Genomic DNA, 21,708 nt, shown 5'->3' on the forward strand with positions numbered 1-21,708 from the left:
TATTAAATCATCTAAGATTCAGAAATTAAGTAAATATTTAAGAGTCTCAAAACCACTTTATTAGAATTTTTGTGTTAAAAAACACATTTGTATATTTGGCATTTTAGCTGTTCATAATGCTTATAATGGCTATTATTAGAAAACAGGCCAACGTTTTGATTCTAGTTTAGAGTCCTTAATTGAGTAATTGATTGAGGCTTACAATTTTAAGTTAAAAGTTAATAAGTCCAGCAAGGGAAAAGATGGGGTTTTTTTAATTCAAACATTTATTGAATTCCAACCACTATGCTAACAACTAGGTTACTAGAATAAATAAAGTACAATTACTGAACAACTCACATTTTTTAACTGGAGACAGACGCTTCTATAAATAATTACAACTTTTGTGACAAGTGCTATACAGTATAAGGCACAGCAGTGGCACCAAAAAGAACAGCAATTAAATAAAGAACGCAGAGCCAAAACAAAGAGTCTAACGAAGCAACAGCAGGAAAAAGTATTTATAAAACTGACATCTAAAAACTCAGACTCCTGTCTGTGACATTCTTACCTGGGCACTGCCACTGAGTCCTCAGTAGTCATGAGTCCTAGTTGACCGTCACTCCCTGCACCCCAAGAAAACAGCTGGCCCCGGTCACTGAGGGCCAGACTGTGTGACTCGCCACATGCCACATGGACAATGTGCTGATCTGCCAAAGCTCCAATTTGCTCTGAAAGAGACCAAACCGAGGAGGAAAATGTACAGCCCGGAAACAGGAATCACACAGCTGCTTCCTAGGCAGTTTTGGTTTTCAAAAAGAACCACTAAATCTGTATATTTACAGAGAATATATATTTTGCACATTTTTACAAGTTATCAGTTTAGATCCCAGCTACCCTGGGGAGCATATATGCCTGTAGCAGCACATACATCCCAGATGTTCCCCCATGGTACTGGTGCTTCTCTCCAGGGAGAAGCCTGAAGGTTTACTATTTGGAAATATTGAACCAGAGATGCCCAAATGTGAGTGAGAATGAGGCATATTACTTAAAGCAGCGGGACTGAGTAAAATTCTGCCTGGCAACAATAAGACTCCTTTCCCAGAGCCCTCCCTCCCTAATCCAGAAAATACCTTTCTCCCCGAGGTTCCAAAACACAGCCTCACACATATCTAGCCAAGAAAAAGGAGGATTTCTCTGAGAAAAAAGGCCCAAAAGAGAAGATCCACAGATACGGACATCTGTGGGTCCCCCGATGAAATGTCCAGCTTCGTGTGAGTTAACACGCCTTGCCCTCACACAGCCCCACTCACATTTTAGAGCCACACTCTGAAATGTAAAAGGCTGGCCAAGGATTATCACATATGAGGAAAATGCTAACATGAAAGAAAAAGAGCAAAACAAACAGAAAATGAACTCAGAAGATAAGGATCATGCTGGGAGCAGAAAAAAAAAATTAAGTTGTTAGAGAAATAGAAGAAGATAAGAACCATTCAAATGTTTGAGGAACAAAATCATCTTAGAAAATGAAAATATGGCTGCATAAATTTAAAGAAAAAAACCTTTCAAAAGCAGAATGGGAAATTAGAACTGAAGAAATTCCCACAACTATATGGTCAACTAATCTTCAATAAAACAGGAAAGAATATCCAATGGAAAAAAGACAGTCTCTTCAACAAACAGTGTTGGGAAAACGGAACAGCAACATGCAGAAGGATGAAACCGGACCATTTTCCTACACCATACACAAAAATAAATTCAAAATGGATGAAAGACCTAAATGTGAGACAGGAAACCATCAAAATCTTAGAGGAGAACACAGGCAGCAACCTCTTTGACCTTGGCCAGAGCAACTTCTTACTAGACCCGTCTCCAGAGGCAAGGGAAACAAAAGCAAAAATGAACTATTCGGACTTCATCAAAATAAAAAGCTTCTGCACAACAAAGGAAACAGTCAACAAAACTAAAAGGCAACCTACAGAATGGGAGAAGATATTTGCAAATGACATAAAGGGTCAGTATCCAAAATCTATAAAGAACTTATCAAACTCAACACCCAAAACCAAACAATCCAGTTAAGAAATGGGCAGAAGAAATGAATAGACATTTTTCCAAAGAAGACATCCACATGGCTAAGACACACATGAAAAGATGCTCAGCATCCCTCAGCATCAGGGACATGCAAATCCAAACCATGATAGAGATACCACCTCACACCTGTCAGAATGGCTAAAATTAACAACACAGGAAACAACTGATGTTGGCAAGGAGGCAGAGAAAGGGGAACCCTCTTCCACTGTTGGTGGGAATGCAAACTGGTGCAGCTACTCTGGAAAACAGTACGGAGGTTCCTCAAAAAGTTAAATATAAGGCCACCCTATGATCCAGCAGTTGTACTACTAGGTATTTACTCAAAGGATACAAAAATACAGATTTGAAGGGTTTACATACTCCCTGATGTTTACAGCAGCAATGTCCACAATAGCCAAACTATGGAGAGAGCCCAAATGTCCAACAACTGATGAATGGATAAAGAAGAAGTGGTATATATACATAATGGAGTTTGTATAATGAAAATCTTGCCATTTGCAATGATGTGGCTAGAACTAAATTGTATATGCTAAGTGAAGTCAGTCAGACAAATACCATATGATCTCACCATTTGTGGAGTTTAAGAAAGATATGGGAAGGGGGGAAAAAGGAGAAAGGGAAACAAACCCTAAGAGACTCTTAACGATAAAGAACAAAAGGGTTGATGGAGGGAGGTGGGTGGGGAATGGATATTAAAGAGGGCACTTGTTGTTATGAGCACTGGATGTTGTATATAAATGATAAATCACTGAATTCTACTCCAGGAACGAATATTGCACTGTATGTTAACTAAAATATAAATTAAAAAAAAAAGAATTGAAGAAAATTTTCTAGAAATAGAACAAAAAGTCAAAGAGCAAAACAGAGGGGGTAAAAAAGAAAGAAATGGGATTATTTCAAGAGGTCCAATAATGGAAAAATAAGAACTCCAAAAAGAAAATGGGGAAAATACAAGGTAAAACATTTCAAAGAAGACACAAGAAAAGTTCTCCTAAGGACTTAAATTTCACATTGACAGGACCTATGAAGGACTCAGAATAATGACTGATGAAAGACCCGCTTCAGAACACTTCATCTTGAAATATTAGAACACCAAAAGAGACTCTAGAAGTTTCTAGAAAGGGAAACACTTTATATATAATAGAACAGGAACCAGAATGGCATCAGATTTCTAAGAAGCAATACTGAAAACTAGAAGACAATGGAGAAATGCCTTCACAATTCTGATGGAGAACGGTTTTCCAACTGAGAATTCTATACCTAACTAACTATGAATCAAATGTGAGAAGAGAGGGAAAAAGGATTAATTTTCCGACATGTAAGGCTCTCAAAATATTTTATCTCCAATGCTGCCTCTCCTCAGAAAGTTACCATAAGATAAAGCTTCATAAACACAGGAAGATTCATGATCCAGGAAACAGAAATCTTACGTAACAAGTGGTGATGAACATTTCCAAAACAGCTATTATGTAGCAGGCCCATGAAACAAAGTTGAAGGAATGTCTCCAAGGCGAAAAGTAAAATACAATCTGATGAGTTTTATATTGTTATGAGTTTTACAGTTCTGTCAGAGAATACAGAGGTTACAATGCAAGAGAAAAAAACAAACAAAAAGATATAATTAACTCCAGAAAACACATAAAATGTTTTATAGGAAATAAAAGCAATCATTGAACACAGAACCATAATAACCAAACAAATATAATTTACATAATCAAAGATTTAATTGTCAATTGATTTAAGGAATCAACTATTTGGGAAAGGATGAGTATCTAGGGGTGAGGAAGAAGAAAGAGTAGATGGAGAATATAAAGGAATACTAGTCTTCCCCAGGGTCTCTACTATGTCCAATGCTAAAAAAAAAATAAAATAAAATAAAAAATAGCATTATAAGCATGTCATTTAGAAAAGGAAAATATTAAAAGAAAGAGCTAAAACTATTGATAGAAATGGTCTCTGCTAGTGAGACTGCAGCGTGGAGAGAGGGGAGGCAGGAAGCTTCTGTTTGACCTAAAGATAGTTTATATAAATATATTACTTGGAAACAAAAGCTTTTTTTAAAACTAAGCAACTGAAAATATGCTCATGTCAGAGAAATCTCCTAAAAGATGCTTTAACTCCTGTAGTTCCCATTGCCCAACTTCTTTGACCTCTATTCACTATTAGACCCTATATCCCAACTCAGCTCTGCCTCACACACTAGGAACAGTCCTGTCTTTGTTTTGGAATAAGGTAAGAAACTTCTACTGAAGTACCTCGGGGGATTCAAACTCTACTCCTCTGACCAAATATCTACCTTGTACCAGAGTTCCAGGATTTGGGCAGCTTTTATGTCCTCCTGGGCCTGGGTACCTGACCTGACACCTCAGCCATGACTTAGGCCTGGCCCCTACTACCTGACTTCCTATGCCAACCATTAGCCTTTCTTTCCTGGACGTTAGCATTCAGCCTAACGTGACACTAATAAGTTTCTCCACTGTCTGACAGGACACTCTCTACCTGATCTGCCACTATCTTCTTGCCTCAGAACCTGTCAATAGCATCCCTCTTGATCTTGTTTACCACAGCTGAACAGCCTCAAAAGGGTATGTCCAGATTCCAAGTACCATTTACTCCTGATCTGGTCAAACCTAAGACAAACCAATTCCTGTCCCATCATGTATTAGCCATCAAAACAGACATCAAAACACCACTGCCACTACTACAAAACGTGTAGCCCAAAAGGCAATGTTCGGTAATGCAAAAATTTGTGAAGAATCAAACCAGTGACTGTACTAAGTCCAACTTATTTTATCTCTTCCAGCCAGAAAACTAAGCTCATCTGATTCAGACTGGGGATCTGTTACAGTGAAATTATAATCCCTCTTCTAGAATCTACTCCCTAGGTCAGGCCAACGTGGGAATGAATGCTTCATTCACACCTCTCCCTGAACACTCCCCTGCTCCAGTTGGGAACGTTCAGGCTTGCAGTGCACATTTTCACATGCAGTCTCTCCGGTTCATTCTGTCAAGACTCCATGCTATATTTTGCAGATCATGACAGAACCTCAACCCACACATTAAAATAATTAAACACACTGAAGAAATATTTGGCATTTTTCTGAGGATAAAAGTGTATTTTCTCTCTGATCCTCTCATAGCAACCCTTTAAAGTCTTTAGCAATGTTCTCAACTCTGAATGAGCCAAGGTAATAGGGCAGAACAGTGGCAAATGTGGAGTGCTGCTTACAGCAAGTCAGCAATTCAACTGGACTTACGTCATTACGATTATTTCTACTTGGTTTTTGAGCCCACTGTAATTTTTCATGTATTTTCAGGTTAATAGAAAATTGGGCATTAAATCATCAAAGGGTGACAATAGAGAAGGCTGAAACGAGCCTAAAGAGTAGATGCATGATGCCAACACTTACTTAATCCTGCGACAACACTGTGAAGCAGGGTTATAATAAGCCCCAGCTCAGAAAACATACGTAATTTGGCCAAGATTCACAACTAATGAGTGGAGGAACTAGAATTGGATCCCAGGTCCTTCTGACTTCAGAGCCCATTATACCCACTAAGCTGTATTATTCTGTCATGGAAAAAGATTAGACAGATATGAAACTGGTAAAAGCAACGAGGTGATTAGCCTCGATATGAAAAATGGGAAATGGACTCTTTTTCCTCATTGTTCAGATAAGAAATATATTCAATTGTTTGCAGTTAGATGGAAAGCACAGAGAATATACAAAATTAGTGCTCAATATTTGCTACTAAATTTTTAACTAATAAAATCATAAAAAATTCAATGTCAGCAGTTGGTATGACAAAAGGGATTAAACTCTCATTACTTAAGTGTCTCCTTTCTGAGTGTCCCCAAATTGTCTGCTCTAAGATTGCACTTGTCTTTAATAGTAGAAAACAAAAGACGGGGCCATCCTGTGAGAAACTTTGTGCTTTGCCCTGTCATCCTGTGGGTTCTAAGTCCTCACATTCACCCAACCCTCATTCCTGTTTCCCACTGAACTCACCCTAGTGCACATGCTGCCTCTTTCTGCTACATTCTGCCCCCCCGACAGTGTTCCCCCGGTACTATCAACCCATTTTGAAGGGTGCAGCTGACGTCTACTGAAGATTTGGGATGAAGGAAATAAACGTTATCTCAGCAAACCGTTACTCGAAACAAAATATAATCCAAATTCTCCTGCAGATCCCAAAAAAGGATTTCCTAGTGCCTGACTCCCCTCCTGGAGTCCCCTGTCTTCCCAACATAACTAGGCTCTCTCTCCATTGTTTGCTTCTGTATCTGCCTTGTCCTAAGCCATATTCCAACTATTTTCTTAATTATTCTCATCTAAACATTTGGGGGAGGGGGAGTCTGGGCTATGCTCAGGACAGTCTCAACTCCATAATACAATTCACAGTTTAAAGTGATCCCCCCATAAAAAAGATCTCTCACAAAAGGAATTATATCTTGTTTCTGAGCCAAGACACTCAAACCAGAGTCAGTTTTTCAAAAACAAAATTTTTATTTATTGTACAGTAAAACTGATCTTTTCTTATATACAAGTCTATGAATTTAAGCACATGTCACAAAGAAGATATGGAACAGTTCTATCACTCCAAAAAAAAGTCCCTTGGTCACACCCTCTCCTCATCCCTAACTCCTGGCAACCACTAATCTGTTTTCTAGCACTATAGTTTTGTATTTTCAATACTATCACATAATGGAATCCTATAATTTCTAACCTTTCAAGACTGGATTCTTTCACTCAATATAATGCCTGGAAGACTCATCCAGGTTGTTGCACGTATTTCATAGTGTGTTCCTTTTTACTAGTGGGTACTACTCCACTGTATTATGGATGTACCACAAAGCACTGTTCCCAGCTTTTAGAAATTACAGAAATGCAATAAACATTTCTGTACAGGTTACATGGTGAGAATAAGTTTTCCTTTCTCTGAAATACATGCCCAGAGTAGGTATTTTAAACTTCTTAGATTATTATTTTTGAAGTCAATCTCTTATATACAGCACATGGTGGGTTATTTTTTAAACCTAATATAAGATCTATATTTTGATTGTTTTATTTAGACTACATTTAATAAAATCATTGATATATTTGGATTTTTGATCTACCTTTTTATTATTTGTTTTCTGTTCGTTCCCTCTGTTTTTCATTGCTCTTTTTCTTCATTCCTGCCTTCATTTGCATTATTGAAATACTTTCTAGTATTCTATTTTAATTCATTGTGGTCTTTTCACCATATCTCTTTGTATAATTACCTAAGTGATTGCTCTAGGGATTACAATATAAATAATTATCTTTTCAGAGTCTACTTAGAATCAATATCATTTCAAGTAAAATGCAGAAACTTTACCACTATACAGGTTCCTTTATTCTCCCCACCCAAGCTACAGCAGTCTTCAATAGCACATCTGCAACACTTTGAAAACTCTATCACAAGGTTATAATTTTTGCTGTCAATCAGAATATTTTAAGGAACTCAAGAAGAGAATAGTTTATTATATTTACCCATATATCTACTATTTCTGTTGCTCTTTATTCATTCCTGATGTTCCAACATTCCTTCTGGTATCATTTCCCTTCTGTCAAAATAACTTCCTTTAGCAATTGTTCAGTACAGGTTTGCTGGCTATGAATTTTTCTGACTTTTCCTTCATCTAAAAATGCCTTTGTTGGGGCGCCTGGGTGGCACAGCGGTTAAGCGTCCGCCTTCGGCTCAGGGCGTGATCCCGGCGTTATGGGATCGAGCCCCACATCAGGCTCCTCTGCTATGAGCCTGCTTCTTCCTCTCCCACTCCCCCTGCTTGTGTTCCCTCTCTCGCTGGCTGTCTCTATCTCTGTCAAATAAATAAACAAAATCTTTTAAAAAAAATAAAAAATAAATAAAAATGCCTTTGTTTCACATTCATTTGTGGAGAGTATTTTTTGCTGGATACAGAATTCTGTGTTGACTTCTTTTCTTGCAGCACTTTAAAAGTGCTGTGCCACTTAAGGCCTCCATAGTTTCTGGGGTAAAATCCATAATGATTTCAGTGAAGATTCCCCTACAGGTAATATGTGCTTTTCCCCTGGCTGCTTTAAGTATTTTCATCGCCTTTAATTTTCAGAAGTTTGATTATGATCTTCTGGGTATGGATTTCTTTCGGTCAATCTTGGGTTTACTGCACTTATTAAATCTGTTTATGTCTTTTGCCAAATTTATAAATTTGTCAGCCATTATCATTTTTAGCACCACATCTTTCTCCTCTCCTGCTTGGATTCCCATGACATGAACATCAGACCTTTTGCCCTTGTCCCACAGGTCCTCAGAATCCTGTTTAATTTTTCCCCTCAATCTGCTGTTATTCAGACCGGGGAATTTCTACTGGCCTATCTTCAACTTCACCGATTCTTTCCTCTGTCCTCTCCATTCTGCTACTGAGGCCATCCAATGACTTTTTTATTTTGGCTATCTTATTGGTTCTTCTTTATATCATCTATTCCTTTGCAGAGAATTTCATTTTTCCATTTAGTTCACAAGAGTTTGAGCCAGCTGGGTGTAACATTTGTATAATAGCTGCTTTAAAGTTTCATCAGATAATCCCAGTACTGATGTCATTCCAGCATTGCATCTTCTGATTTTTCCTTATTATACTAGTTGAGTTTTCCTGGGTTTTTTTAAGATTTTATTTTTACTTATTTGAGAGGGAGAGCAAGAGAGAAAGAGAGAGAGTGTGTGCGCCTGTGCACACACAGGAATGGGAGAAGCGGCAGAGGGAGGAGGAAGAGCAGGCTCTCTGCTGAGCAGGGAGCCTGATGCGGGGCTCAATCCCAAACCATGGGATCATGAACTGAGCTGAAGGCAGATGCTTAACCGACTGAGCCACCCAGGCACCCCTTTCCTCGGTTTTCATATGCTGAGTGATTCTGGATAGTACCATAAACATTTTGAGTATTATAAAACTCTGGGTCTTATTTAAATCTTCTGGAGCATGTTGACAATTGCATTGTAGTTTTCAAAGCTTCTGCAATGCCATTCAAATTTGTGCCCTGCATGCACCACATAGTGGCCAGTCTGGAACATAGGTGGTGGTCTATGTGTTAGTTTGGTTCTTAGCGTCATTTATATGCTAAGTAGGGTAAGATCCACACACAAACAGCTCAGAGATGAGCCCAGGAGTTCATAGATGACTACATGCAGTTGCTTTCTCAAGCTCCACCTTTCCCTGAAATCTGTGAAATATGCATGACACTTTCAGGTTTCCTGGGGCTCCTTTCCTAATCTCTAGCCTACACACTGTACTTCCACAGCTGTACCTGCCTCTGGGGCCAAATGGCAGGAGGACCAGAGGAGGTAAATGGTGAACTCAATGGCAATCCAGTGGTACTTTGAATTCTGGTCTTCTTTCCCAATCCACTTGCCATCATTTGCTTTTCAGAGCCCTCAAATAGCTACTCCATGCATTCTGTCCAGGTTTTAGAGTTGCATTCAGCAGGAGAGATAGAAAAGAATGTACTTACCCCATCCTGCCTGAAACTGGAAACCCAGAGCCAGAATTTTAAAATAATGTTTTTTTCTGTATATATGGGCTTTTCATTTTGTTTCTGTTTGTTTTATGTTTTGGCTAATCAGAGAAAGTCCACAAACTGTCTTTGTTCAACCTGGCTAAATTAAAAAAAAAAAAAAAAAAAGCTCAGCTCTCCCACAAATGCTCCAACTAAAATTATATTTAACCTTCCTCCAGTGAATGGCTGGATTCCTGGAGACAGGCAGCATCTTTGAGCAGCTGATACTTCATTTAAATTATCCAGGAACATCAAACACTTACTCGTTTAATTCTATGTATGACCCCCTAGTTTAAACAATCATTAAACCAAATCTTTTCAACTAAAGAATGAGAAAAAAACATCAGTTATAATAGAGTTCAAAGTAGTATTTCTCAGTTCAGAGACGGGTAACTTTATCTTGGGCTTTAGAGTTCGTATACAACCCTATCCACCAAAACAATAACAATAACAACAACAATGATGACAACAAAACCACTTACAGTCTATAAAGAATGTTTCTGAGAATATTTTCTTCTCAAAGCCATAAATTTCAAATTACCATGTATGTTTTCAGATGCAATAAACCGGATACACTAAGGCAGTTGGAACATATGGAGGCCTGTCACAGGCAATGGAAGCGGAGAAGATGGTGTTTGTGAGTCACTGGCAATACACCAGTCAGAATAAGACCAGCTGCAGTGACTCAGTTACTTTCAGGAACTCAGATTTGTCAATCATGGCATAATCTGATGCTTTAAAAGGACTTGAATAGAGAGGCATAGTTCTGGTCCAAGATAGCAAGGTAGGAAGACCCTGAACTCACTTCCTCCATAGAACACACCAAATCCACACCTATTTATAGAGCAATTCCTCCTGAGGAAGAACTGAGGGCTGACCCGACAGCTTCAGCACATCAAAAGACAGACCACAAAGAGAACAGCAAGAAGAGAGGACAGATGGTAACAAAGGGAACCCCCATCCCAACACTGCAAACTACAGTGGAGGGGATAGTACTGAGGGACCATGGGCAGATCTGTCTATCATGGGGCACAGGAAGAAAACCGCAGTTTGCTAGAGCAACTAGTACATAAAAGATCCAGCTCTAGAACTCCACCAAATGGTGGAGGAACTGCTGGAACTCTCTCCAGGTCTGAGGGACTGGAGAACACCATGGTTTACATTCCCTTTCCACCTTGAAAGCATGGATGAGAATACGGTCCAGGCACCTTAAGTGGCCTAATGCCTCGTGAGCCCCAGGCCTCTAGCCCACACCAGCCCCAGCCATCCCACTTAGGTGGCCCCAGCATACAACACCATCACACCCCTGGTCAGTGCTCACTACACCTCCAGCCATCGCACCAAGGTGACACAGGCACAAAGCACCCTAGAACACTCCAGGCCTGCACCACTTTGGCTTCAGATGGTGTGGCTAAGGTTCCCCTGATACAGAGTGCTCCGACACATGCTAGCTTTGGCTCTGGCCACCCCAACAGCACACCCACCACATTGAACACCCCAGAACCCCAGTCCATGCCTGCCTCAGTTCCAGCTGCCCTACCGGGGCACCCTCTACATGGAATGACCCAGGAACCCACAGCCCATACCCCACCTTGTCTCCACCCACCCCACCAAGATGTCCCCTGTGTAGAGTGCCCTGCGACATCCTGGCCCACATTAACCTTGGCTCCACCAGGGCACCCCCTTATGCTGAGCACCCCAGAATCCCCCAGCTTACACCCACTTCAGCTCTAGCAAGTCCTGCCAGGGCAACCTCTATACAGAGAAACCCAGGACAACATAACCACACCCAATTCAGCTCTGACCATCCCACCAGGGCAGCCCCAGCACAGAGCGCCCTTGGACTGCAAGCCCATGCCAGCCACAGTTTCAGCCGGACAGGCAAAGTCACCAGGCATACACAGTCTACACAGGGGATGACCATACACAAGGTCATTCCTTCAAGTTCAGGAGAAGTAGCTGTTCTGCCTAATCCATAGAAACAAACACAAAAGTCAAGCAAAATGAGGAGATAGAGGAATATGCTCCAAATGAAAGAACAAGACAAAACTTTAGAGAAAGAACAAAATGGAGATAAGCAATATGCCTGATAAAGAGTTTAAAGTAATGGTCATAAAGATGCTCACTGGACTGGAGAGGAGAATGTATGAACTCACTGAGAACTTCAACCAAGAGATAAAAAATATAAAAAAGAAACAATGAGAGCTGAAGAATACAATAACTGAAATAGAAAGTACACTAAAGGGAATCAACAGATTAGCAGATGGAGAAGAACAGAGCAATGACCCGGAAGACAAAGAAATGGAAAGCACCCAAGTGGAACAACAACAACAAAAAGAATTTTTAAAAAACGCAGAGTGGGGGGATGTGCCTAGCTTGCTTAGTTGGTAGAGTATATGAATCTTGATAGTGGGGTTGTGAGTTTGAGCCCCACACTGGGTGTAGAATTTACTTTTAAAAAAGTGGCTACTTAATGCAGCTGATGTTCTACTAACACACTATTTGCTCATTATAACAACTCCTCTGAGCCTATCATTAGCTGCAGGGGAAAAAAAGTAATGAACACCATCACCATTAACCAAGTTTGGTCTCTCTGTATTCATATACAATAAAACTGTACTTCAAAAAAATAATAAATGAGGATAGGTTAAAGAAGAATTTAAAAAATACATGGAAACAAATGAAAATGAAAACACAATGGTCCAAAATCTTTGGGATACCCTGAAAACAACTCTAAGAGGGAAATTTACAGCAGTGAAGGATTACTTCAAGAAACAAAAAAATCTCAAATAAACAATGTAACACTACACCCAAAGCAACTAGAAAAAAAAATAAACAAAACCCAAGGGGAGGAGAAAGAAGAAAATAATAAAGAGCAGAAATAAATGAAATAGGGGCGCCTGGGTGGCTCAGACAGTTAAGCTTCTGCCTTCAGCCGAGGTCATGATCCCAGGGTCCTGGGATCGATCCCCACATCGGGCTCCCTGCTCGGCGGGGAGACTGCTTCTCCCTCTCCCTCTGCTGTTTCCCCTGATTGTGCTCTCTCTGTCTCTCTCTCTGTCAAACAAACAAATAAAATAAATAAAATCTTTTAAAAAAAAAAAGAAAGAAATGAAATAGAGACTAATAAAAAAAATAGAAAAGATCAATGAAATCAAGAGCTGGTTCTTTAAAAAAATAAAGATATATCTTTAGCCACTCATCAAGAAAAAAAAGAGAGAGGACTCAACTAAATAAAATCAGAAATGAAAAACAAGTAAAAAGAGACACTACAGATACACAAAACATTATATGAGACTACTATGAAACATTATATATCAAGAAATTGGACAACCTAGAAGAGATGAATTCCTAGAAATACACAATCTTCCAAAGACAAATCAGGAAGAAATAGAAAATCTGAATACACTAGTTATAGGCAACAAAATCTGTTTGGTAATTAAAAAAAAAAAAAAAAACTCCCCAGGGGTGCCTGGGTGGCACAGCGGTTAAGCGTCTGCCTTCGGCTCAGGGCGTGATCCCGGCGTTATGGGATCGAGCCCCACATCAGGCTCTTCAGCTATAAGCCTGCTTCTTCCTCTCCCACTCCCCCTGCTTGTGTTCCCTCTCTCTCTCTGGCTGTCTCTATCTCTGTCGAATAAATAAATAAAATCTTAAAAAAAAAAAAAACTCCCCAAAATCTGCCAGGGCAAGGCCAAGACTAGCTAGATTCACAGGTGAATTCCACAAAACATTTGAAGAGTTAATACCTCTTCTCCTCAATATATTCCAAAAAAACAGAAGGGGAAGGAAAGCTCCCAAACTCATTCTAAGGGGCCAGCATCACCTTGATACCAAAACCATATGGATACTACAGAAAAGAAGAAAACTACAGGACAATATCCCTGATAAAAAACAGATGCAAAAATCCTCAACAAAACATAAGCAAAGTGCATTCAACAACATATTAAAAGGATCATTCATCTCGATCAAGTGGAATTTATTCTAGGGATGCAAGGAGAGTTCAATATGCACAAATCAATCAATGTGATACACCACATCAACAAAGTGAGGGATGGGGTGCCTGGGTGGCTCAGTCGTTAAGCGTTTGCCTTCAGCTCAGGGCGTGATCCCAGCATTCTGGGATTGAGCCCTGCATCAGGCTCCTCCGCTGGGAGCCTGCTTCTTCCTCTCCCACTCCCCCTGCTTGCGTTCCCTCTCTCGCTGGCTGTCTCTCTGTCAATTAAATAAATAAAATCTTTAAAAAAAAAAAGTGAGGGATAAAAATCCTATGATCATCGGGGCACCTGAGTGGCTCTGTCGGTTAAGCATCTGCCTTTGGCTCAGATCATGATCCCAAGGTCCTAGGATCGAGCCCCTCACTGGGCTCCTTGCTCAGTGGGGAATCTGCTTCTCCCTCTCCCTCTGCCTGCTGCTCCCCCTGCCTGCATTCTCTGTCAAATAAATGAATAAAATCTTCAAAAAAAATCATAATGATCATCTCAATAGATGGAGAAAATGCATTTGATAAAATTCAACATCTGCTCATGATAAAAACTCTCAACAAAATGGGTTTCCACAGCACATACCTCAACATAATAAAGGCCATATATGACAAAACCACAACTAACATACTCAATGGTGAAAAACTGAGAGCTTTTCCTGTAAGATCAGGAACAAGACAAGGATGCCAACCCTTGCCACTTTTATTCAACATAATACTGGCAGTCCTAGCCACAGTAATCAGACAAGAAAAAGAAATTAAAGACATCCAAATTGGTAAGAAGAAGTTAAACTGTCACTACTTGTAGATGACATGATACTAATACATAGACAACCATAAAGACTCCCTTCAAAATAATAAATAAATTCAGTAAAGCTGTGGGATACAAAATTAATATACAGAAACTGGTTGCATTTCTATACAATAATAACAAAGGTAACAGAAAGAGAAATTAGAACAATTCCATTTAAAATTGCACCAAAAAGAATAAAACATCTAAGAATAAATTTAAACAAGGAGGGGAAAGACCTGTATTCTGAAAACTATAAAACACTGATGAAAGAAACTGAAAATGACACAAACAACTGGGAAGATACTCCAGGTTCATGAATTGGAACAATATTGTTAAAATGTCCATAACTACACAAAGCAATCTACAGATTCGATGCAATTCCTATCAAAATACCAACAGCATTTTTCACAGAACAAGAATTTTAATGGAACCACAAAAGACCCCACATAGCCAAAGCAATCTTGAGAAAGAAGAACAAAGTTAAAGGTATCACAATCCCAAATTTCAAGAAAAACTATAAAGCTGTAGTAATAATCAAAACAACATGGTACTGGCCCAAAAAACAGACACATGGGTCAAAAGAACAGAATAGAGAACCCAGAAATAAACCCATGCTTATATGCAATCAATTTAATCAAAGGAGGCAAGGATATACGATGGGGAAAACACAGTCTCTTCAATAAATGGTGCTGGGAAAACTGGACAACAACATTCAAAGAATGAAAACAGACCACTTTCTTACACCATACACAAAAAGAAACTCAAAATGGATTAAGAACCTGAACATGAGACCTGAAACCATAAAACTCCTAATAGAAAACATAATTTCTTTGACATTGGCTTTAGTAGCACTTTTCTACATATGTCTCCTAAAGATAAGGGAAACAAAAGCAAAAATAAACTATTGGGACTACACCAAAATAAAAAGCTTTTGCACAGCAAAGGAAACCATCAATGAAACGACAACAAGCAATCCACTGACTGAAAGAAGATATTTGCAAGTGATATATCCAGTAAGGTGTTAATATCCAAAATATATAAAGATGGAACACTATATCAAAAACTAATGATGTACTGTATGGTAAAATTATATATATATATATATAATATAGAGAGAGAGAGAGAGAGAGAGAGAGAGAACTTATACAACTCGACACCAAAAAAAACCCCATAAATAATCTGATTAAAAATGGTCAGAGGGGGGTGGCTGGGTGGCACAGCGGTTAGGCGTCTGCCTTCGGCTCAGGGCGTGATCCCGGCGTTATGGGATCGAGCCCCACATCAGGCTCCTCCGCTAGGAGCCTGCTTCTTCCTCTCCTGCTCCCCCTGCTCAACACCACTAAATATCAGGAAAATGCAAACCAAAACCACAATAAGATATCACTACACCTCAGAATGGCCAGAATCAAAAAGAAAAGAAGAACAAACATTGGTGAGGATGTGGTAAAAAAAGAACCCTTGTGCACTATTGGTGGGAATGTAAACTGGTGCAGCTGTTGTGGTAAACAGTATATGGGTTCCTCAAAAAATTAAAAACAGAAATTCTATATGATCTTATCATTCTGCTACTGGGTATCTACCCAAAGAAAATAAAAACACTGATAAGATATATGCATCCTATGTTCCTTACAGCATTATTTACAATATCCAAGATATGGAAGCAATCCAAGTATCCATCAACAGATGAATGGATAAAGAAGATGTGGTATATAGGTACTAGGGAATATTACTCAGCCATCAAAAAGGGTGAGATCCTGCCACTTGTGACAACACTGATGGACCTAGAGGGCACAATGCTAAGTGAAATAAGTCAAACATAAATACTGTATGATTTCCTTTATATGTGGAATCTAAAAAACAAAACTAAACTAAAAACAGAAACCAATCAATAAATACAGAGAACAAACTGGTGGTTGCCAGAGGGGAGGGGTAGAAGGATGGAAAATGGGTGAAGGGGAGTGGGAGATAACAGGCTTCCAGTTATAGAATGAATAAGTCATGGGGATAAAAGGTTTTGTGTTTCTACAAATCCTGAAGGAATAGCGTACACTGCATTAACAGAAAAAACTTAGAAATAAATTGGGATTATATGTTATGAACAGAAATATGCAGTCATTAAAAAGGCTGATATAGATCAGTATAAACAATCATCATAAAAATATTCGTGAGGCATTCAGTGGAAAAGAAGGTTACAAAGAAGTAATATGATATGACTACATTTTTTTTAATTACATTGATGTTTTAAATACTGGAAGGATATATTTCAGAGCAATAACTGTTTTTTGTTCAGGGTGGTAGAATTAAAGAGTATTTTTTATTTGATTTTTTATAGACATTTAAATTGTGAGCAATATACATGCACTACTTATGTAACATGAAAAAAGTTTAAAGTTTTTTTAAGATTTAAAGTTTTTCAAAGACTCCTTACCACTTCCCTGTCCTATTCATATTTTTTTTTCAACAATTCAAATCCTTTTCATTTAATGGGATTTAACAAGAGACCATTTCCAAGCTTGCGGGTTATTTTTCCAATTTTACACTGTGTGCTACATTATAAACAATAAATGTAAAAATGTACAATCATAATGCAAGATCAAATGCTTCTGGAGGGGCTTCCTAAAGATACTTAATCCCACTGATTTTTACAGACGTGGATAAAATTTTATCACAGCAGGCAAAACATCTCTGTATTGAGATCTGTCTGCTTTATTTTTAGATTGGCAGTCTTCTGTCCATTTTTTTCTTAAAAACATATGTGTTGTAAAAACTCCAATCAAAGGTAGACGGTATTGATGTGCAAGACCCAACTACATGCTGCCTTCAAAACACCCACTTCAAATATAAAGACACAGAAAAATGAAAAGTAAATGGATGGGAAAAAATATATCATACTAACACTAATCAAAAGAAAACTGAAGCAACTATATTCATAGCAGGTAAGGCGGACTTCAAAGCAGTGAATATTATCAGGGATAAAGAATGACATTTCATGACATTGAAAAGAAGAATTCATCAAGAAGACCTAATAATCTTAAATATGTATATACCTAATAATACAGTTTCAGAATATCTGTAACAAAACTTAGCCAAAAGAAGAAATAAGCAAATCAACAAGGACAAAGATTTAAACACTACACTCTCACAAATGCATAGACCAAGCAGACACAAAATCAGTAAGTATACAGAACACTGAGTAACACTGTCAGCCAACTTGACCTAATGATATTTATAAAACACTCTACACATCAACAGCAAAATATACATTCTTTCCAACTGCACACAGAACATTCACCAAAATAGACAATATTTTGGGCTATAATACAAAACTAAATAATTTTAAAAGGCCTGAAATCATACAAAATATGTACTCTGACCACAGAGTATTAAACTAGATACCATTAAATGAAAATGTCAGTAAAATCTCCATGTATTTGGATATTAAACTACATACTCTAAATAATCCATAGGCAAAAAAGAAATCATAAGGGAAATTATTACAAAGTATTTTGAGTACTAAGAACAGATCCAGTGAGAAGTACTAAGTAAGAACAGATCCAGTGAGAATTTGGAGAACATTGCTAAATAAAGTGAAGCTTAAAAGGAAATTTTTAGCGTGAAATGCTTATTAGAAAAGAATAAAAGCGACAAATCAGTGATTTAAATTCCCACATTAAGAAACTGGAAAAAACAGTACATTAAGCACAAAGTAAGTAGAAGAAAGAAAATAGTAACAGCACAAACCAATAAAATAGAAAACAACAAAAAAAGAAAAACCGATGAATCCAAAAACTTTTTCTTTGAAATTATCAGTAAAATTGATTAACCTCTACCCAGTCTAATCAGGAAACAAAGAGAGAATACACAAATTATCTCTATCAGAAAAACAGACCTTACAGACATGAAAAGTATAACAAGGGGACATTATGAAAAATTTTATGCCCCAAAATGTGACAACTTAAGTAGACAAATTCCTTGAAAGACACAAGCTATGAAAAGTCACCTAAGACAAAATAGGTAATCTAATCACCCCGTATCTTTTTTAAAAATTTAAATTGTACCTGAAAATGCCCCCAAAGAACTCTCTAGGCTCAGATGGCTTCAGTGGTGATTCTACCAAGCATTTAAAGAAGAAATAATAACCTGTAATAAGCCTATATAAAATGTAGACAAATTCTTCCAGAAAATTAAAGGGAACACTTCCCAACTCATTGAATCAGGCTGGCATTAACCATAGAACAAAACCAAAGACATTAAAAGAAAAGAAAATCAACAATCCTCATGAATGCTGATACACAAACCTTGCCAAATTTTTAGAAATCAAAGAATATGTAAAAATCACCAAGTGATATTTATCCCAGGAATGCAAGTTCAATTTAACATACAAAAACAATTCATATAATTTACCACTCAGCAGACTAAAAATGAAAACCCATACAATCACTTCAATAGGCTGAGAAAAGCATTTCACAAAATTCAACACTCATAGTTTTAAAAAAATCAATAAGTACCAGGGATCTTTCACAACTTGATAAAAGGAATCCAAGAAAAACCCACTGCTAACAAAACACTTAATGGTGAAAATGAATGCTTTCCCTCTAAGATCAGGAACAAGGCAAGCATACCAACTTTGATCACTTCTATCATCACTGTACTAGAGTTAACTAAGTAAAATAAGGAAAAAAGATGAAATAAAACACATAGGAAGGAAGAAATAAAAGGAAGGAAGGATGGAAGGAAGGAATAAAACTGACTTGTAGGGGCACCTGGGTGGCTCAGGTCATGATCCCCGAGTCCTGGGATGGAGCCCCACATCAGGCTCCCTGCTCATCAGGAAACTGCTTCTTCCTCTCCCACTCCCCCTGCTTGTGTTTCCTCTCTCGCTGTCTCTCTCTGTCAAATAAATAAATAAAATCTTAAAAAAAAAAAAAACTGACTTGTAGACAACACTATCATTTATGTAGAAATTTGTAAGGAGTACACACACACACACACACACACACACAAAATGCTACTAGAACTATTAAGAGAGTTTAACAAGGTGATTCAAGATCAATATACAAAAAATTAACCATATTTCTATATCATACCAAAGAAATTAAAAATTAAATTGTTTTTAAAACACCATGTATAACCAAATCAAATATATTTAGTACTTAGGAACAAAATATGTGCAAGGCCTGTTCACTGGGAAGTACAAAATATTGCTAAGGAAATGAAAGACGACCCAGAAAATGGATATACTATGTTCATGAATCACAGATTCAATATTGTTAAAATGGCAATCTCTCCAAACTGGTCTAGAGATTCAAAATTAATCCCAATGAAAATCCCAGCAGGCTTTTTGATAAAAACTGAAATGCTGCTTCCCTTATATGCAAAGCCAAGGACCTAGAATAGCCAAAATATTTTTTTAAATTTTTATTTGAATTCAATTTAAGTAACATATAGTGTATTATTAGTTTCAGAGGTAGAATTCAATGATTCATCAGTTGCATATAACACCAGTGCTCATTACATCACGTGCCCTCCTTAATGCCCATCACTAGTTACACCATCCCCCCACCCACCTCCCCTCCAGCAACCCTCAGTTTGTTCCCTATAGTTAAGAGTCCCTTACAGTTTGCCTCCCTATTTTTGTCTTATTATTCCTTTCCTCCCTCTCTGTTCATCTGTTTTGTTTCTTAAATTCCACATTCAAGGGATGCCAGGGTGGCTCAGTCGGTTGAGCATCTGCCTTTGGCTCAGATCATGATCCCACGGTCCTGGAATCAAGTCCTACATAGGGCTCCTGGCTCAACAGGGAGCCTGCTTCTCCCTCTGCCTGCCACACCCCTTGTTTGTGCTTTCTCTCTCTCTCTCTCTCTCTCTCTGACAAATAAAATCTTTAAAAAAAAAAATTCCACAGATGAGTGAAATCATAGGATATTAGTCTTTCTCTGACTGACTTCTTTCTAGAATAGCCCAACTATTCTGAAAAAGAAAAACAAAGTCAGAAGATTTAGACTATCTCCACTACATACTTTCAAGATTTACTATAAAGCTACAGGAATCAACACAGTGTAGTATTGATTAAGGATCTGTAGATTAACAGAATAGAATGTGTAGAGATAGACCAGTACACACATGACCAACTAATTTTCAAAGGTGCCAGGGTAATTCAGTGGGAGCTAAAGTCTTTTTTTCAACAATGGTGCTAAAAACTGGATATCCACATGCAAAAAAAAAAAAATGAACTTTGACCATTATCTCACAAACATACAAAATGTTAAATTGAAACAGATCATAGACATAAATATAAGTGTCAAGCTATAAAATTTGATGAAAATTTAGGAGAAAAATCACTGTAATCTTGGGTTACATAAAATTCTTAAAACACAAAAAACATGAATCCTAAAAATAAAAACTGATCTTTGAATTTCTTCAAAATAAAAATTTTTGTTCTTCGAAAATTTTTTTTTTTGGCTCATCAAAGGCACTATCAAAAAAAATGAAAAGGAAAACCACAGATTGGGATATTTGCAAAATATTTGATAAAAGTCTTACTCCCTGAATATACAGATAACTATTATATCTCAAGAATTTTTAAAAAAAGCAATAGAATGTCTGGCTGGCTCAGTCAGAAGAGCAAATGACTCGATCTCAGGATTGTGAGTTTGAGCCCCACATTGGGTGTAGAGATTCTTAAAAATGAAATCTTAAAAAAAAAAAAAAGATTAAGGCAAGCATTTTTATTTTTTTTAAATGGGCAACATACTTGAACATACATTTTGCCAAAATAAGATATATTATTTCATGTGCTAAAATAAGTGTATGAAAAGTTGCTCACGATCATTAGTCATTAGTGAAATGCATATTAAAACCACAATGAGATTCTACTGCACACCAATCTGAATGGCTAAAATTAAAAAGATGGACAATACCAAGTGATGCTGAGGATGGGGAGCAACTAGAACTCTGATGAACTGCTGTTAGAAATTTAAAATAGTGCTGTCACTGCGGAAATCTGCAGTGTCTTATAAAGTTACCATATAACCCAGCTCCTAGGAATTTACCCAAGAAAAATTAAAATGTCTACCCAAAAAATTGTACTTTTAGCAGCTTTACTCAAACCAGACCAAATTCAGGGGGAAGAAATGTCCATTAACTGATAAATGGGTAAACAATGTGATATATCAATAAAATGGAATACAAGGGGCGCCTGGGTGGCACAGCGGTTAAGCGTCTGCCTTCGGCTCAGGGCGTGATCCCAGCGTTATGGGATCGAGCCCCACATCAGGCTCCTCTGCTATGGGCCTGCTTCTTCCTCTCCC

At 37.9% G+C, this 21,708-nt stretch overlaps 1 protein-coding gene across 8 annotated transcripts in view; it reads right to left on the bottom strand.

The window, feature by feature from the left end:
* HERC3 (HECT and RLD domain containing E3 ubiquitin protein ligase 3) overlaps positions 1-21,708 on the bottom strand; it is a 118,187-nt gene that overhangs the window by 62,751 nt on the left and 33,728 nt on the right. For all 8 annotated transcript variants that reach the window (XM_034671526.1, XM_034671522.1, XM_034671524.1 and 5 more), the window contains one exon: positions 551-710. In XM_034671526.1, the coding sequence (XP_034527417.1) occupies positions 551-710 (160 nt within the window). The remainder of the gene's footprint in view (positions 1-550; positions 711-21,708) is intronic.

The sequence above is a fragment of the Ailuropoda melanoleuca genome, chromosome 11 (genome assembly GCF_002007445.2).
Source record: "Ailuropoda melanoleuca isolate Jingjing chromosome 11, ASM200744v2, whole genome shotgun sequence".
NCBI classification, from domain to species: domain Eukaryota; kingdom Metazoa; phylum Chordata; class Mammalia; order Carnivora; family Ursidae; genus Ailuropoda; species Ailuropoda melanoleuca.